At 57.7% G+C, this 16,991-nt stretch overlaps 1 protein-coding gene across 1 annotated transcript in view; it reads left to right on the forward strand.

The window, feature by feature from the left end:
- The first annotated feature begins 3,052 nt into the window (after nucleotides 1–3,052).
- The window catches only part of LRP5 (LDL receptor related protein 5), a 67,624-nt gene continuing 53,685 nt past the window's right edge, over nucleotides 3,053–16,991 (forward strand). Inside the window, 4 exon segments of the mRNA XM_034646608.1 lie at nucleotides 3,053–3,543; nucleotides 9,938–10,135; nucleotides 12,844–13,040; nucleotides 14,134–14,265. Coding sequence (XP_034502499.1) covers nucleotides 3,068–3,543; nucleotides 9,938–10,135; nucleotides 12,844–13,040; nucleotides 14,134–14,265 — 1,003 coding nt within the window. The 5' untranslated portion in view covers nucleotides 3,053–3,067.

Below are 16,991 nucleotides of genomic sequence, written 5' to 3' on the forward strand. Positions count from 1 at the left end.
CCGATTGTTACTTTCTCAGGGGAACTGTCCTGACCATCTTACATGAAACGACAGCTCCTACTCCCAGACCCCTTACCCTGCTCTATTTTTCCAAACCATAGCATTGATGTTTCAAGGTACTAACTTGGCCTATTATATTTACTGCTTGTTGTCTGTTTCTCACTGTAATAGAGGACACGAAGGTGGGTTCTGCATGTCCCAGATGGTGCCACATGGCTCTTGCCCCCCACTCTCCTGGCCGGCTCTGTCCTGGTATCAGGGCAGAGCACCACCCGTCTCGACTGCTGTCCTGAGAGCTTCCTCGCCTTTCTGCTCAGCTCTCCTCTTTTCCATCTGGCCCTGCTCCCACCAGCATCCCCATGGCAGGCTGGCTTCTGTCCATCCTGCCCCCAGTGTCTCTCCACCCGTGGGAGAGGAGAGGCCCCAAGGGGGCCATGTTTCCCAGTGGGAGGGCCACGTTGGCCAGGGGGCAGGCCACCGGGAGAGTAGGTGCTGCCTGTGTCAGCTGGGGAAGCCCCCCGGCGGTGAGTTCCCAGGGAGACTGGGGTGAGGTGCCTCTGGGGCTTGGGAGTGGAGTGTGCCATGCTTTCTAAACATCCAAGAAGCAGCAGCCGCTCCTCCTGGAAAGGGCCTGCCTGCTGGGGCCACGCCTGCCTGGGCTGCACGGAAGCTGGCCCGCCGCCCACCCACTCACCCCTGGCTCTCCAGGGTGGCTCCCCTCCATAAGAGGCTCACTTTGGGAAAAGCACAAGAAATTGAACTCCCCCCCCAATCTGTGGCCTTTGAAGGGTGCACCTGAACTGCCCAGAGTGTAAACCGTGGTGAAAATGTGGTCTTTCCAGTTTGGGGAGAAAGTACAGAGCAGAGCTAGGATTTTTTGTGCCTGGGGCAGCTTCCAGGAGCTCCCCCCCCATCTCCCCAGCCCGCAGTAGGGTGTTTTGGGTTTCTGGCTAACACCGGGACTGGCAACTCACCCGCCCCTCCCCGGGGTGCCTCCTCCATAGCGCTTCCCCTCCTGGCTGGAGAGTAGCTGTTTGGAGACCACTTGTTTGTGGGGCCGTCCACCGACAACGCTCACACCTGGTGAGTCTCCCCTGCGGCCCCTCCCTTGTAGTCACCGACTAATACTTGAATACCTGTGGCCACAGGGAGCTTGCTTCTTCCTGAGACAGATGCTAACTTACAGGAACAGAAGTCAGCAGCTTCCCCTGCTTGCTTTAGCAAGGGGTCGTCAGGCCGGAGCAGGGTCCTCCCTGGTCGGGGGACGTCCTAAGGCCTTGGTGACAGCACCGTGTCTGCGCGCCTGTGTGGGTCTGTCTGGGGAGAGGATCGGTTTATCAGCGAGCGTTGAGGTCCTCAGAAGGTGAAGAACCATAGTGTGGAATTTTGACTCCACAGGCCCGGGCAGGTCGTGCCGTGGCTGGATGAGTGGGGACGAGCCAGGGGACATGGCCGCGGGGAACCTCGGCAGCCTGGGCACCGTAAAGCTCGCCGGCAGAACGGGATGGCTGGTAATCCTTGCTCTGGGTGGCCGGGAGCAGCGCGGTGATGATGAAAGGGAGCGTGCCCCCGGCCCGCCCCCTCACCCTGCGTGTGCCGTGGGGTGTCTTTGCTTGCGGTGTCCTGCCTGTGTCCCTGTGTCCTCCAGATCCCACATACGACCCTGTTTGCAGTGAAGGCCCCCCTGCCTCTGGTCCTCATGGATTCTTCCTCCTCTGAGTGTTCTGGACCCTTCCTAGTCCCGGGCATCGTCTCCCCTCCCCCACTGCGCTGTACGGCTGACTGGCACCTAAGTCTCGGATGGCACCCAACCGCTGGCCAGGCTGCTGGCGGGGCGTCCCTCTTTACTCCCCGGAGCTTCTAGCTGGGGGTGGGGGCCTACCCCCTTCCGGACAGTCCCCCTTTTCCTTCCCGCCTCTCACAGGGCAGAGGTAACGCACCTTCTGAAAGTTGGGGTGCCGGAGGCTGGGTGGGGCGGGCGAACTGTGTAGAGCAGCTGCTGTGTGCTGGCCCTGGCGGGGCCGAGAGCGCTCTTAGCAGGCAGGTGGACCCTCGGCACGCTGGGAGCGATTCCTGTAAGAAGCTGGGAAAACAGGACAAGTCCCATTTCTTAGTTATTAAGAACTTTTTAGTGAAGTAAATATACACAGGAAAGTAATGCATTTTTACGAACCAAATACACCCGTGCAACCAGCACACGAAAAGTGGTCCGAAGCACAGAGGCCCTCAGTGCGCTGCTGAGCCTGGCTGTGTGAGCACCTCTCTGAGTCTCACCCCCCCCTTCCATAAAGTGGGCACGACGGCCTCCATGGCCCAAGCCCGTGCATGGGGGTCCCCAGGATGCTTAAAGGGGGAACCCACACGGCTCTGCGCATGGTGTGTGGGCTGCAGAGAGCTGTCAGCCTGTGATGATGAATGTCCTCTACTGTCTGTCTGCGTCTGCTTGGGGCAGGGAGGGCGAGATCCGGGGACAGATGTCCCTTGTGGCCATCGCCTCCTTGAAAGAGGTCAGGGTGCCCAGCCCAGGTGCAGCTGCACCACCCCCGTCTGATCTTTACAAATGTCCCTCCCTGCCTCATGATGGTGATGGTGGCAATGGCGGAGCCCCGTGCTCGTGTCCCCACGTCCTGCAGAGGCGTGGCCTGGGTAGGAGCCCGGGGTTGCTATGGTGGCCTGACCTCAGCCCTCGAGGCACAGGGCACTGTCGAAGGGGTTTGAGCTAAGGGGTGGCATTGCCGAGTGGGAAGTCGAGGCCGCAGTCCCAGGAAGGGGCCTGAGCTGGGACAGAGGGTCCGGGAACCGTAAGGGAGTCTTGAGGCTCCGCTGCGCCTGGGTTTTGTGGCCTGGATGGGACTGTGCCCCCACGTCCCCTTCTCTTGCATCAGGTCAATGTGACTTCTCTGCAGCCCCTCGAGGTGCAGTGTGGCGTGGTGGCCGTGGCATTCTGGTATGAGGTGGTGGGCGTGTGGGAAGAGTCACCTGGGCCCCGGGGGCGCGGGATGGCAGCCCCCCGAGGAGCTCGGTGACAGCTGGCCCGGGCCTGCCGAGGGGTGTGGAAGGGAGCGGCATGGGGGCCGGGGTGCGGCTGGGTGGGGCCAGGAGCACTTGGGGCCCGCGGTCCTCACCGTTCGCTTCCGCCCCCGCAGCCTCGCCGCTCCTGCTGTTCGCCAACCGCCGGGACGTGCGGCTGGTGGACGCCGGCGGAGTCAAGCTGGAGTCCACTGTTGTGGTCAGCGGCCTGGAGGACGCGGCTGCCGTGGATTTCCAGTTCTCCAAGGGAGCTGTGTACTGGACAGACGTGAGCGAGGAGGCCATCAAGCAGACCTACCTGAACCAGACGGGGGTCGCCGTGCAGAACGTGGTCATCTCTGGCCTGGTGTCGCCCGACGGCCTGGCCTGCGATTGGGTCGGCAAGAAGCTGTACTGGACGGACTCAGAGACCAACCGCATCGAGGTGGCCAACCTCAATGGGACGTCCCGGAAGGTCCTCTTCTGGCAGGACCTCGACCAGCCGCGGGCCATCGCCTTGGACCCCGCTCACGGGTAAACCCAGCTGCCTTTCTCCTTGGTGGGGGGAGGGGGGCCATGGTTTCCCTCTTGAATTTACTTGAGCCCAAGCAGCTTTGTCGGAGAAAAACTGGCCGTCTTCAAAGGCGTTCACCTCTCAGGACCCGTTGTTGAGAACGGTTTCTGCTCGATAGGCCGTATTTGTGTTTCTGTTGGCAACCTGCCCCGTCGGAGGCACCGGCTGCGGCTGCCGTGGCTTGGAGTCAGGAGGTGTCTCTGTTGTGTGTGCGATGGCGTCCGAGGAGGCGCGGACACTCCAGCAGGTCGAATCTGTACCTCTCACACCTTTCTGACCGCATTTGCTGACAGTGGTATAGAAGGTCAAGGTCCTTGTCCGGAGGTGGAACTGGCCACAGGGATTGTTTCTCTGGCTTCTCGAGGACGCCCTCTGCCCCCCTCTGCTCCCTGGTCTGGCCGAGGTCACCGTGACCCGGAAAAGCTCAGGACCCAGGCCCGAGTTCCAGGTGGGAGCGTGTGATTGGCAGTGAAGCCAAGAACATCCTTGGATTTGAAGGCTGGGAGGGGGAGATGATGGGGAGGTGGCAGAGTGTCACTGCCCAGCCCGGCCAGGCCCATTCTGGACTTTTCGGAGTGGGAGCTGTTTGCTCAGTCACCCCTCCTCCCATAGCCTGGAAGTGACACAGCCTTACCTGGGCAGCAGATGCCTTCCTCCCTGCTGGCGGCAGCCCACCCACGGCTGTGTGTCCCGTTCTCTGCTGGTTCGGTTGTTGGAGGTGGATGGCTCCCTGGCATCTTGAACAGAAACACAGTAGGACCCCTGGGTTCTGCTCCTGATGTCGCCTGCTTGCTCTTGTCCCTGTGGTGCCTTCTCTGCCCGGTCAGCCCGCCCCAGGGTGGAAGGAACAAGGGCCAGGAGGTGGAGGCCCATCCTGCCGAGGCTGGTGTTTGGGTAGCTGAGGGATCAGTTTGGGTCAAGGAGTGCTCTCCACCTCACGTCGGCCGTGTTGGTCGTGCTGACTTAGAAAATGCACCCCGTGGGCTCTGGTGTCCACCTCGTGCACGCACATGAGGTCAGGATGGTCTGCGATTTACAGCCCTGGTGTCTGACTCCCTGACGTCAGGCCAGACAAGCCTGGTGCCTCTGCCACCGGAAGAGCACCCCACCTCAGCATCCTGGGGGGCCAGGCCCAACAGTGACTTCCCTTAGGCCCCTCCTGCCCCACCTTCCAAGCAGGCTGAGCTGCCCGGGGCCAGGCTGACCTTCCAGGATGTTCCCCATTTCAGACCCCTCCCATTCTGCGGGGTGACTCCAGGACTCCTGGGGTTACCGCCACCTTTCAGGAGGTGGCAGCTGGCACGGGCTGAGTCTCCCTGGCTGAGAGGGCACATTGTCAGTGATGGGAGAGGCTAAGGGGCGCCACCTTGAGGCCCCTGTGACGCACCGGAGGGAGAAGACCATAAACAGATAGTATGTCCAAGAGGGATGTGTGCCACAGAGGAGAATCATGTGGGGCCTGAGGACAAAGAGAGTGAGGCAGGGGGCTTCCTGTTGTAGGTCAGGAGACTAAGAACATCTGTTGGTGACATTTGAGCAGAGACCTGAAGCAGATGAGAGTGAGAGCCATGTGGCCTTCCAGGGGACAGATATTCCAGGCAGTGTAAGTGGCCAGTGCAAAGGCCCTGGGGTAGGAGGAGGCTCAGCCTGTTGGAGGGGCTGTAGTGGAGTGAGGGAGAGAATGGAGGACACAGCGGAGGAAGGGGTAGGTCCTGTTTAGAGTGGAGGAGAGGCTGGATCTGACTCACGTGTGAAGGGGTCCCTCTGGCCATTGGAGTGAGGGTGAACTTCGGGGTGGGAGCCGAGGGTTCATTAGTGGCTGTCACCGTGAGCTGGTGACAGGAGGTGGAGGCTTGGATCAGGAAGCTAGTGGGCTATGGGTGAGAAGTGGCCAGATTTGGGATCTGTTTTGAAGGCAGAATCACACGGGTTAGCTGGTTCTTTGCATGTGGGTTAGGGAGAAAGACAAGAAGCAGGGGTGGCATACTGTGGCTCTGTGCCTCGGTGTCCCCATCTGTTCGGGGTGTGACTGTGTCCCGTGGCATGCAGAAAACACCACGAACAGTTAGCAGCTCGATAAGTCTTAGTTGTTGTTAACACTGAAAGTGTCCCTCCCTCACCACCCCAAATATAGTCTCCATGTCCGTGCACTGTGTTCTCTTTTTTCTTCCTCATGATCTCTTGCCATCTCGGTTGGGAGGTGCTCAGCACTTGGTGGGGGGGTGCTTGGCGCTCGGTGCTCGGCGCTCGGTGCTTGGTTGAGAGCAGTCTTCTCCACGTTCGCGTCTCCAGGCTGGCCTTGCCTGTACCATCGCTGGGAGTCGGTCGGTCTCTAGCTCTGGCTTTTCTTACTGAATGTTAGAAATCCTTTCTGATCTTGCCTCTGAATTCTCTCCAACACCCCCACCCCCTGGGGTGAAGTTGACTTTGGTGTTGAGGCCCCGGGAAGGACTTCCGAGCTGGCCTTTCCCCCACGCTTCCCCTGTGGTGAAGGTTTGAGATGCCCGTTCTGTCCGCTCAGGCATCGCGCTGCCCGGGAGGGGAGGACTCCGGGCCAGGACCCAGATGCCGCGGGCAGCACCACCGCTCTTGCCGAATACGAGTTGGGGCTGACTGCTGGGGGCAGGAGCGCGGTCCTGAGACTGGGGGCATGGGTCTTGCCCTCTGTTCTGGCTGCAAGCATGAGGTGGCAGGAGCAGCAATGCCCCTTCCCGCTCCCGTTGGAGTCTCTGCCACGTCCTTGTGCCCTCCTGTGACACGGTCTCCCATGCTAGAGGAGGGGACCCCCGGACCGCATCAGGAAGGAAGAGTCTCAGTCCGTCTCAGTGTGCACACGACCAAGGGCCCACAGCCAGGAGGGCGCATGGGCCCGAGGCTGGGCTTGGCATGGTTTCCGCAGCACAGGTACCAAGTGTAAGCACCCAGACAGGGTAGAGGGAAGACACCACCCTCCCCAGGGCCAAGGGCCGGCGTGGGCGGCAGAGCAGAATCTGGAGAGGGCCCTCTGGCTCTGAGCACCTGGAGCGGGGGAGACACCAGCCCGGCGCCGGGGGGAGGCCCAGGCCTGTGTCGGCCACAGCCACGAGGGGCTGCAGTGGCTCCTGGGTCTCACGTCAAAGCCAGGCTGAAACCCAACCCCTTCTTTAAAATGCAAAATGGCCCTTCCCTAAAATAACACACAACCGCGACCCATGACCGCAGCCAGCCGCTGCCCGAAGACCCAGAAGCCGTGCGTGCCTTTGGAAGTTGATTTTCCCCCGCGGAATTTGGCTGGGCCTGTGGCAGCGTTCAGGGTTTTGCAAAAGCACATCCACGCCAGCGGATCTCTGGTAACGGAGTGGCTTGCGAGTTCCCCATTTAAGGAAACCAGCGGGCCTCTGTTATGAAACCCGGGGGAAGGAATTTGAATTATGCTCCTCGTGGAGGTCCCGCGCCTTCCCATTTTCCGGCCTTTCTCGTTGGCCGTTGGCCGCAGTGGAGCATTCAGGGAGGTCATGGGTGGATTGCTCGGAGATTTAGTCTCCTGATATCTTCTCAGCGGGTGGTGGGAAGGCTGGGCCTTTTCCAGGCNTGGAGGTCCCGCGCCTTCCCATTTTCCGGCCTTTCTCGTTGGCCGTTGGCCGCAGTGGAGCATTCAGGGAGGTCATGGGTGGATTGCTCGGAGATTTAGTCTCCTGATATCTTCTCAGCGGGTGGTGGGAAGGCTGGGCCTTTTCCAGGCTGGGGGGGGGGGGGGGGGGAAAANAAAGCACTGGGAAGAAAGGCATCTGCCCCAGGCTGGCGGGAGCCTTCGCGGAGCTGGCCCACAGCACCTGCGAGCCTGGGGTGCCAGAAAATGTGCACCAGTGCCCCAGGCCTGCTGGCACAGGGGTGACTCCCACAATGGCCAGGCTCTGGCCTTACTCAGGGAACCATGCCGTGCTCCCAGAGACGTTGGCGTGTGCCTGGGGCAGGTCAGCGTCTGGAGCCTCAGTTTTCCCATCCGTCCAGTGGACAGAGTAATCCCTGCTTCCCCTGTGTCGCTGACAACTCACTAGGTGCAGAGGAGAGAGCGCAAGAGAGGCCCCTGGTAGAGGTGTTCCGTGCGAGGGGCACTTGGTGACAGGGACCTTGCTGTCACGTGGGGAGGAGGCTGCCTGCTGAAGCCCCTACAGCCTCACGCTCAGTGACCTCGTCACAGCTCCTCCAGCAGGTAGTTTTGGCACCAGCTCAGAAATGACACCCCCCCGGGAAGTCTGCGTGGCCTCACACATGGGGGGGTCCGTCCAGCACCCACACCTCCCGTGGCCGCAGGGGGCCCACTGGACGAGGACCCCCCCAAAGGCAAGGTGGCTCTTGTGTGTCCCCTGCCCCTGGTGAGGGCGCCGGCCCCTGGTGCACAGCAGAAGCTCAGGGGCTGCTGAGAGGGGAGGAGAGCTTACCTGGGAAGAAGCCGAGCCCAGTGCGGCGGGGGACCTGCCAGGTCAGAGAGAAGCAGCTCGAAGCAAGGAGAGAGTCTGTGGCCGGCGAACTGGGATGCCTGAGAAGGGCCGGTGCACGGCCTCTCCCCGCTGGATTTGCACCCCGCAGGCCCTCCTGTGGGTGGCGCAGGTGGGCCCCGGGAGCTCCCTGCCTTCCCGGGTCAGGGTTCCAGGCTGACTCTCACTGACCCGGCGTGGATGAGCTGCCTGTCTTGAAAGCAGTCGCTGAGGCCAAGGGTTATGGGATTTGCCTGTTAGCCAAGACCCACCCAAGCCCACCCTGGAAGGAGGGTGGTGGGGGAGACGGCACCACCGGGAGATCTCGAGAGACCACACGTGGGAGTGGGGCTTCTCGAAGGGAAATCGGACACTGGTCCTCCTCGTCGGCAGAGGGACGCTGGGCAGACCCAATCAAATAGGTCTGCCACCCTAGTGTCCCGTGGCTCATCCACGTCCGACTGGAACCTGAGGGTCACGTGTCCTCCAGGCTTGGTGTGGTCCCTCTCAGCTGTCGCTAAGACCCATGCCCGGCTTCGAGGAACATACTGGGTGGTCGCCCCACCTGGAGAACTAGCTGCGTTCTCGGTGCTGGTGGGGTTTGAACCAGTTACCCCAGACGCCTGGTGTCACTGCGTATCATGCCCGCTCACTTGGGGGGCTGTCACGTAAGGAAGCCTTTAAGGAGGTGGGGTGGCTTCTTGCGGACGTGAGATGCCTGCCCTTTACTGGAAGCCGGAGGATGAGGATAAACAGGGCCAAAGCACCCACAGACCCACCCAGGCAAAACTGCTGTCACTATCTTGGGGCACACCCAACCCATATGGGGTTTTTTAATAGACTTTTTTTTTTATTATTTTTTATTTTATTTTACTTTTAGACTTCATTTTTTAAAGCAGTTTTAGCTTCACAGAAAAATTGAGGGGAAGATATAGAGATTGCCTGTAGGCCCGTGAGCAGTCTGTGGTCTTGACAAAGATGTGACATCATTGTCAACTCACAGAAGAGTTTCACTGTCCCAGAAATCCTCTGTGCTCCACCTGTTTGTCCCTCCCTCCGCAACCCCTGGCAGCCCCTCATCTTTTTATTGTCTCTGTAGTTCTGCCTTTTCCAGAACATCCTGTGGTCGGAATCACACAGTACATAACCCTTTCAGATTGGCTTTTTCTCTTAGTAATATACATTTAAGATTCCTCCATGACTTTCCATGGCTTGATGGCTCATTTTTTTATCTGCTGAATAACATTCCATCCTAACGTATTTTTAATTGGCTTTAGCAGTTCATTTACGGCATTTTCATAGTAGCAAAAAATCATAAACAACTCACACGTCCGACGTGGCGTCATGTAAATAATTTACGATACTCTATCGCCATTAAGAGAACGAGGAGGTGGGGCGCCTGGGTGGCACAGCGGTTAAGCATCTGCCTTTGGCTCAGGGCATGATCCCGGCGTTCTGGGATCGAGCCCCACATCAGGCTCCTTCGCTATGAGCCTGCCTCTTCCTCTCCCACTCCCCCTGCTTGTGTTCCCTCTCTCGCTGGCTGTCTCTATCTCTGTCAAATAAAGAAATAAAATCTTTAAAAAAAAAAAAAAAAAGAGAACAAGGAGGATTTCTATTAGTGGAAAGAGAGGCTACCCGGAGTATATTGGTAACTGAGGACAAGTTGGAACAGCATATTTTGATTACCCAACTTTGTTTAAAAGTTAATACTGCTTAGGAAACAAATGGGAAGCGAGAAGAGCCCGGCCCCTGAGCACTGGTTATCTCTCATGGGCGAGATTTGAGGACGAATTCACTGTCTCTGTCTTAGCGTTTGCCTTCGTGTAGACGGAGAACAAAGACAGAAAACAGACGTGGGCTAGCCTTCTCTGCTCGTGCTCTTCCCCCTCGTCAGGTACATGTACTGGACAGACTGGGGCGAGACACCTCGAATCGAGCGGGCGGGGATGGATGGCAGCACCCGGAAAATCATAGTGGACTCCGACATTTACTGGCCCAACGGGCTGACCATCGACTTGGAGGAGCAGAAGCTCTACTGGGCCGACGCCAAGCTCAGCTTTATCCACCGTGCCAACCTGGATGGTTCGTTCCGGTAAGTGCCTGCCCGCTGTGGGCCCCCACCTTTCTCTCTGCTCCCCAGCCACCACCAACCACGGCCTCGGCCAGTCCGGGCCGGGCATCGGCAGGAGAAGCTTCTTAACTCAGACCCGGGGTCTCGTATCTGAAATCCTGGGGGTCCTGAGGAGTTCTGGACTTTTCAGAACTCGAAACAGTAGTGGAGTGCACACGGCACGTCTAACTCCACACCCCAGCAAGGTCTGGGGGGCGTCTGCCATCCACCGTGTGAATATGTTTGCACCAAAACACCGAATGTTCGTTCTAAGTGGGGTCGGAAGACTGTAAATAGCCCCACATCCACGCACAGTTTTGCCACCAAATCAGTAACAAAACTCTCACCATTTTCAGAGTTTTTTTGGATTTCAGAATTGCAGATAAAGGATTGTTGACCGAACGCCCAGGGGTCCGATGGGGTTGTGAACAGTTCACTGTACCCCTTTCCTTCCCTCACCAAGTTCGCATCTTGAGGGCAGGAGCAGGGTTGGTCTTGGGGTTCACTGCTTTCCCCAGCCTCGCCAGAGGGCCGTACACCTAGTAGTTGCTCAGTAAAATGAGTTAAATGAGTGAGCTACAAAGGATTTTTTACTTGTTAGGTAATTGCGTTGAGAGCTTTCTGGAGAGCTTAGCCTTACAGCCCCTGCCTCATTATGCGGTAGATATGGGAACAGCCCTTCCACGCACAGACGCTTACTTATTTTTATTTATTGACCAAAGACTGCCTGCTAGCTCTGTGCCGGGTCTTGGGGGTCCTCTTGGGATGACAGAACCCTGTTGCTGCACGGTGGAGCTCCTGAACTAGGCGGGGAGTGTGTGGGTGCTGGTGCCGTGGGCTGTCATGTGGCATGGGGAGGACTCGGCCAGCTCTCCGCACACACAGGCACATGGCAGCTCCAGCAGATTTGAGGATGTTAGCAAGTTTGCCGCATTTATCCAGGCCTGCGTATTAGTTATCTGTTGCAAACAGAGTTTTTTTGTGTGGGGGAGGGGTATCAGGAATTAGCAGTGGCTTAGCTGAGAGCGTGCCCTGTGGTTATAGTCAAGCTCCTGGCTGGGGCTCCTGTCATCTGAAGGCTTCACTGAGGCTGGAGGATCTCTGATGGCTGTTGGCAGGAGGCCTCGGTTCCTCCTTGACCTCTGCTGACCGTACCACAGACTAGGCTGGGGCCTGCATGGAGACTTGGGAAGTGTGGCAGCCTGGGAAGCTGTGGTCCTTGGGTAGCTGAGTGATCCTGGCCATTGTGAAGGGAGTGTTAGAGGCTAGAAAGGCTACAGGCTGGGGGTGCCTGGTGGAGGGATTGTGACAGGACAGCAAGGATGGTGGTAGCATTTAAGACATGATAATGATGGTGGTAGTGATAACGGTGATGGCAATGATGGTGGTGATGATGATGGTGATGACGATGGCAGTGATGGTGGCAGTGATTGAGGAGAGTGTCACCTCAATACGTTTATTTAAAAAGTGACATCAAGGGGTGCCTGGGTGGCACAGCGGTTAAGCGTCTGCCTTTGGCTCAGGGCGTGATCCCGGCGTTATGGGGTCGAGCCCCACATCAGGCTTCTCCACTATGAGCCTGCTTCCTCCTCTCCCACTCCCCCTGCTTGTGTTCCCTCTCTCGCTGGTTGTCTCTATCTCTGTCGAATAAATAAAAATCTTAAAATAAATAAATAAATAAATAAATAAATAAATAAATAAATAAATAAATAAAAAGTGACATCAAGGGGACACCTGGGTGGCTCAGTCAGTTGAGTGCCTGCCTTCGGCTCAGGTCATGTTCTCAGGACCCTGGGATCAAGTCCCATATTGGGCTCCCTGCTCAGCGGGGAGTCTGCTTCTCCCTCTGCCTGCTGCTCCCCTGCTTGTGCTCTCTCTCTCGGACAAATAAATACATAAAAATCTTAAAAAGTGATATCAAGGAAACAAAAAGGAGGCAACATTGGGTCAGATCAGGGAAGAGCAGGGGATGTGGCCTTCGGTTGTTCAGTGACACCTTGTAAGTGTTTCTGTCTCCAAGGTGCGGTGCCAGGGGCTGGGGATGTGCTGGGGACCAGCCCCCTGCAGCCCTCCCCCCCCACCAGCGAGGCTGGAGGCAGGGCAGGGTCATTATACCAGATAATCACTCACGCTACCAGGTGTAAAATTCTGAATCATTATCAGCGTCCATAATCTCATTAAAAACAAGTTCTCGTTTGCTGGGCATTATAGAAAATACATAGAAGAGGGCTGTTTTTTTCTTGCATTGATATCAAATTCAATTTACTCTGATCCTATAAAGTATTGGCCTTACAGGAGTGAGCAGGTGCGTTTGGTCCAATTTGTATTAAGTTGTTGCAACATCAGGGCAGAGCAGGCGTGCTGGTCACCAGCTCGTTGTCATCGGCTGTAGCTGCCCCCCCCCCGCCATTTTTCTGCCTCCTTTTTTTCCCTGTGGGGCCCTTTGCCATTAGCCACTTTTCTAGAAGCAGGTTGGGAGGGGAGGCCCGTGTCTGTGGGAGGCTGGCTGAGTCTGGGAGGTGCCCCGCATGCGCTGGGACGGTTCCTGGGATGTCTGGGACGCCATCACACTGTTGTCCCGTGTGATGTGAATGGGTCCACAGTGGCCGTGAAGGGTTTTCAAAGCTGCGAATGTGCAGGACTGTGGGGAACCTGCTGATGGCTCCTCCCTCTGCCTCCCACCCCTGCAGGCAGAAGGTGGTGGAGGGCAGCCTGACGCACCCCTTTGCCCTGACGCTCTCTGGGGACACTCTGTACTGGACGGACTGGCAGACCCGCTCCATCCACGCCTGTAACAAGAGGACTGGAGAGAAGAGGAAGGAGATCCTTAGCGCCCTTTATTCGCCCATGGATATTCAAGTGCTCAGCTCAGAGCGGCAGCCTTACTGTAAGTGGGGGGCCTGGTGGGGGGTGGCTGGCCTCTTCCCTCGGCGGAAGCCCCTGGTCTAGGGGTGCCGGCCTCAGAGCAATGGAGGAGAGAAGGTGCTGGTAGAGGGGAGGGAGGTATATGCAGAGTGCAGGGCCAGGCTGGGGGGCCACTGAGAGAGCCGTCTGCAGAGCTTGGATGGGGGCTGCTTCCGGTGGGGCCTCCTTCCCAGCTGTCCTCTCTCTGGAGGTGGCAGGGGGACTCCCAAGGAAGCTTGCTTTGTTTTCAGGGCCAACAGAAGTTACATAGTTATTGATGAACAATCTGCTGTAAGTTGAGGCTCTCAGCCTGGGGTCCCCATAGGGTGGTGGCTGGGGTCCTTCTTGGTGAAAAGCTTGCAACACACGGGCTCAGGGCTCCTGTGACAGGAGGCTAGCAGGGTCCTGGGGGACCAGGGTGCTGTAGAAGTTTCCAGCTTTGAACTTAACAGCGGGGGCAACCGTTGTCAGCGCCAAAGGGAAGGTGGGGCTCTCTGGAGTTGTTTTCTGGTGAGAACATCATGGTCCTTAAACACATCCACACTCGGGGCAGCCCACACATGGAAGATAGCGTCAGGGAGAGGAGAGACACCACCCCGTAAGTCTGCTCCAGTTGACGGAGGTTCATACTCTGCGTTTCGGGGTACTGCACCCCAGCCTGCCCCGGGCAGAGGGAAATGCCAGCAGTGTTCAGTTCAGTTGTGTGTTGGTTGTGGACGGGCTTGGGAGAACGAGAAGGGTTGCTGTCAGCACCAAGAGCGTCCAGGCACGGCCACCAAGCATTTGTGCAGATCCCGTGGGGTCCAGGCACGTCACAGAGATTAGACAGGCCTCTGCTCCAGGAGCCCCAATCGATACTGCACGGGCAGTCCTGAGATCCTGGCGGGAAGGCTGAGGGTGGCCCTCCCAGAGGACCTGTCGTCTAGAGGGCCCTGAAGAAGATGAGGGTTTCTTGCTATAGGAGGTTGGGGGGGGCAGGGAGTATGATGCCCCCACCAGGAGTGGTGCGTGGGGGTGGGAGTGGGGTCGAGGGCCCTGTTCTAGAGCCTTCCCTCACTCTGTCCTGTCTTCCCCAGTCCACACACGGTGTGCAGAGGACAATGGCGGCTGCTCCCACCTGTGCCTGCTGTCCCCGAGGGAGCCTTTCTACACGTGCGCCTGTCCCACTGGTGTGCAGCTTCAGGACAACGGCAAGACGTGCAAGGCAGGTGAGACGGGGGGCGCCGGCTGGGGGCTGGCCTGGCAGGGGGTGGGGGGCGGCCACCCGGTCAGCGCCTTGTCCTCTCCCCAGCGAAGGTGTCTCGCGTCCTAGGCTCTGCATCCAAGGGCACTTGGGCAGCCCAGCACCTGGGACTGGGGTCCGTTGGGCTGCCAGCATGCTGTGATTGTAGTCGAGACGGTCGCTGTCGTGAACTGCCAGGCGACAACCGTGGGGACTGGAAGAATGACATTAGTGGGGGAGGACCCCATGAATTGGGAGGCGCCCCGCGATATGGCGCCTGACAGTGTGGCTTCATCTCCTGCTTTTCTGCTTTTTCCGCGTTGATACGGAATTTATGATCCGTTTTTCTCCTTGCATCCCGTTTCCGTGGGGTCTTCATGCCCAAATAACCCGCCCCATGGAAATTCAGGTTGCAAGCACATGCTTGACGGGAGAAAACTTCGGGCGCACCGAGATCAGTTGCTGCCCCCCCCCCCGCACACAGGTGTTTCCCTTCTTTGTTTTCCACTTCTTTGTTCTCCTCCCGAATTCTCAAAAGTTGCTGCTTCAAGGACTCCTAGTACGATTATGTTTTAACGAAGTGTCACCCCCTCGTCCGGGGCACTGTCTGAGGCTCTCCGTTGCTGGGTGTCAGGTTCAGAGTGTGCTTTTCTGGAAATGATGCGTGTGCAGCATATGGCCGTCTCTGGGGACGTCCAGGGCCCAGCGCAGCTGGCTGGCACTGGAGTGGGCGCCGGAGTGGCTGGCAAGGGGCTAGTGATAGACGTCAGGGGGCAGCCACCTCTGGGCCAGTCACACTTGGAGGAAGGAAAGGGAGACCAGGGGCTTCCCTGGGGACCTGGGGGCAGACGGGAGGGAGCGTTACCAGAACTTGAGCGCAGGTTTATTTATTTATTTATTTTTAAGGATTTTATGTATTTATTTGAGAGAAAGAGAGTGTGCGAGAGAGCGCAGGTGGTGGAGAGGAGAAGCAGGCTGCCCATCGAGCAAGGAGCCCGATGCGCGGGACTCAATCCCAGGACCCTGGGATCACGACCTGAGCTGAAGGCAGCCTCCCAACCGACTAAGCCACCCAGGTGCCCCATGAGCACAGGTTTAAAACAGAATGTTCAGGGGCACATGGGGGGGCTTGTCAGGGGAGCGTTCAGCTCCTGGTTTCGGCTCAGGTCATGATCTCGGGGTCATGGGATTGAGCCCCGCGTCGGGCTCCATGTTCACCATGGAGTCTGCTTGAGATTCTCTCTCTCCCTCGCCCCCCCCCACCACTTGTGTGCTTTCTCTCTCAAATAAATAAATCTTAAAAAAAAAAATCAAAAAGTTTATCCTGCCAAATCTGAAAAATATGGAGTATACTAAGTTCCACGTACTTATAAGCAGTGACTGTTAAGTGCTGGGCACGGAGAAAAAAAGCAGTCAATGACACTGGCCTGTTCCTCCTGACCTTCTTGGAGCAAATGTGCTAGTTGGGTTGACAGGAAGCAGGCAGGCACAAAAATGAATAAAGCCAGTTCAGATTTGGGTCAGAGTAAGGACGGACACAAAGGAGAGACTCCGATGGGCGGGGGCAGGACTGGGATGAAAGGTTGGAGAAGGTCCTTCCCAGGAGACACCATTCAGGCTGGGACTGGAGGATTAACAGGGAGGAAGGGCAAGGAACAGTGAGGAGGAACAGCCTGTGCAGCAGCCCTGAGGCAAGAGCTAGGCGGTGTCAGGACTGACTTCACAGGGGTTTGATCTGTGCAGAATCACTCAGGGAATCGAGTTCAGAGGAGCCCTGTGCTTGGTTTAAGGCTCTGTTGTTGCCGACTTGAAATGCTTAACTATTTTTGGACAGGGGGCCGTGCATTTTCATTTTGCAGTGGCCCTGTAAGTGACATAGCCAGTCCTGCTTCGTATACAGGAGAAGCTGAAGGGCAGTCTGGAGGTCGTCTTCGAATTTTGGTGTGTCTTTTTCCACTGGTTTTCCAAGTGTGATTTTCCCTCTTACTTGATATTATTGCAGGTGTATTTGCAACTACAGGAGGTGTGTATGCTTCTAAAACATGAGTTTTAGTGCCTGAAAAGTATTTACCCAATGAACCATCTTCCCCTGTGGGGTATTTGTGTTTTATTTGTGTTTTTGCTATGTCTGAGCCGTGCTGCCTTGAGACAGCCAGCTTGGGGCCTGGCCACGGGGTTCGAGGGGGCTGAATCTGTTGTCTGTTGCTGCCGTGGATTGGTGGCCCTGTCCGAGCCACGGTGCTCCATGGGGACGTGAGGTCGGCTCTGGGAGGAGGACAGGCGCGGCTGAGTGCAGGTGTGGTTGCCATCTCTGCGCCCTTGTGGGGTCTGGAGCCGGGCTGCACGTGGACATCGGGGGGAGGAGGGAGGGGTGGACACGACCCCCCAGAAGGTGGCTCAGGCAATAGAGCCTGTCCTGTTGGGGAGCTTGTGCAGGCCGCTTTTGTGAAGGGGCCTGTGGGGCCTGCTAGAATCCCAGAGTCAGGGCCCAGTGCGGCTGCACAGCTGGGGACATATCCAGGCTACCCTGGGGTACAAATGGCTGCCGGTCATCTTTTCCAGGCAGAGGAGTCTGGGGCCCACTGCCTGTGGTCGAGCCTCTTGAGGGCATTCTGTTCTTTCTGCAAACATCCACGGGAGGCCGGGGGCCTGGGGGCAGAGCAGGGGAGGCGCCCTGGGGTAAGAGGGCTTCCTGGAGGAGGCTGCACGGGG

The sequence above is a fragment of the Ailuropoda melanoleuca genome, chromosome 16 (assembly GCF_002007445.2).
Source record: "Ailuropoda melanoleuca isolate Jingjing chromosome 16, ASM200744v2, whole genome shotgun sequence".
Taxonomy (NCBI): domain Eukaryota; kingdom Metazoa; phylum Chordata; class Mammalia; order Carnivora; family Ursidae; genus Ailuropoda; species Ailuropoda melanoleuca.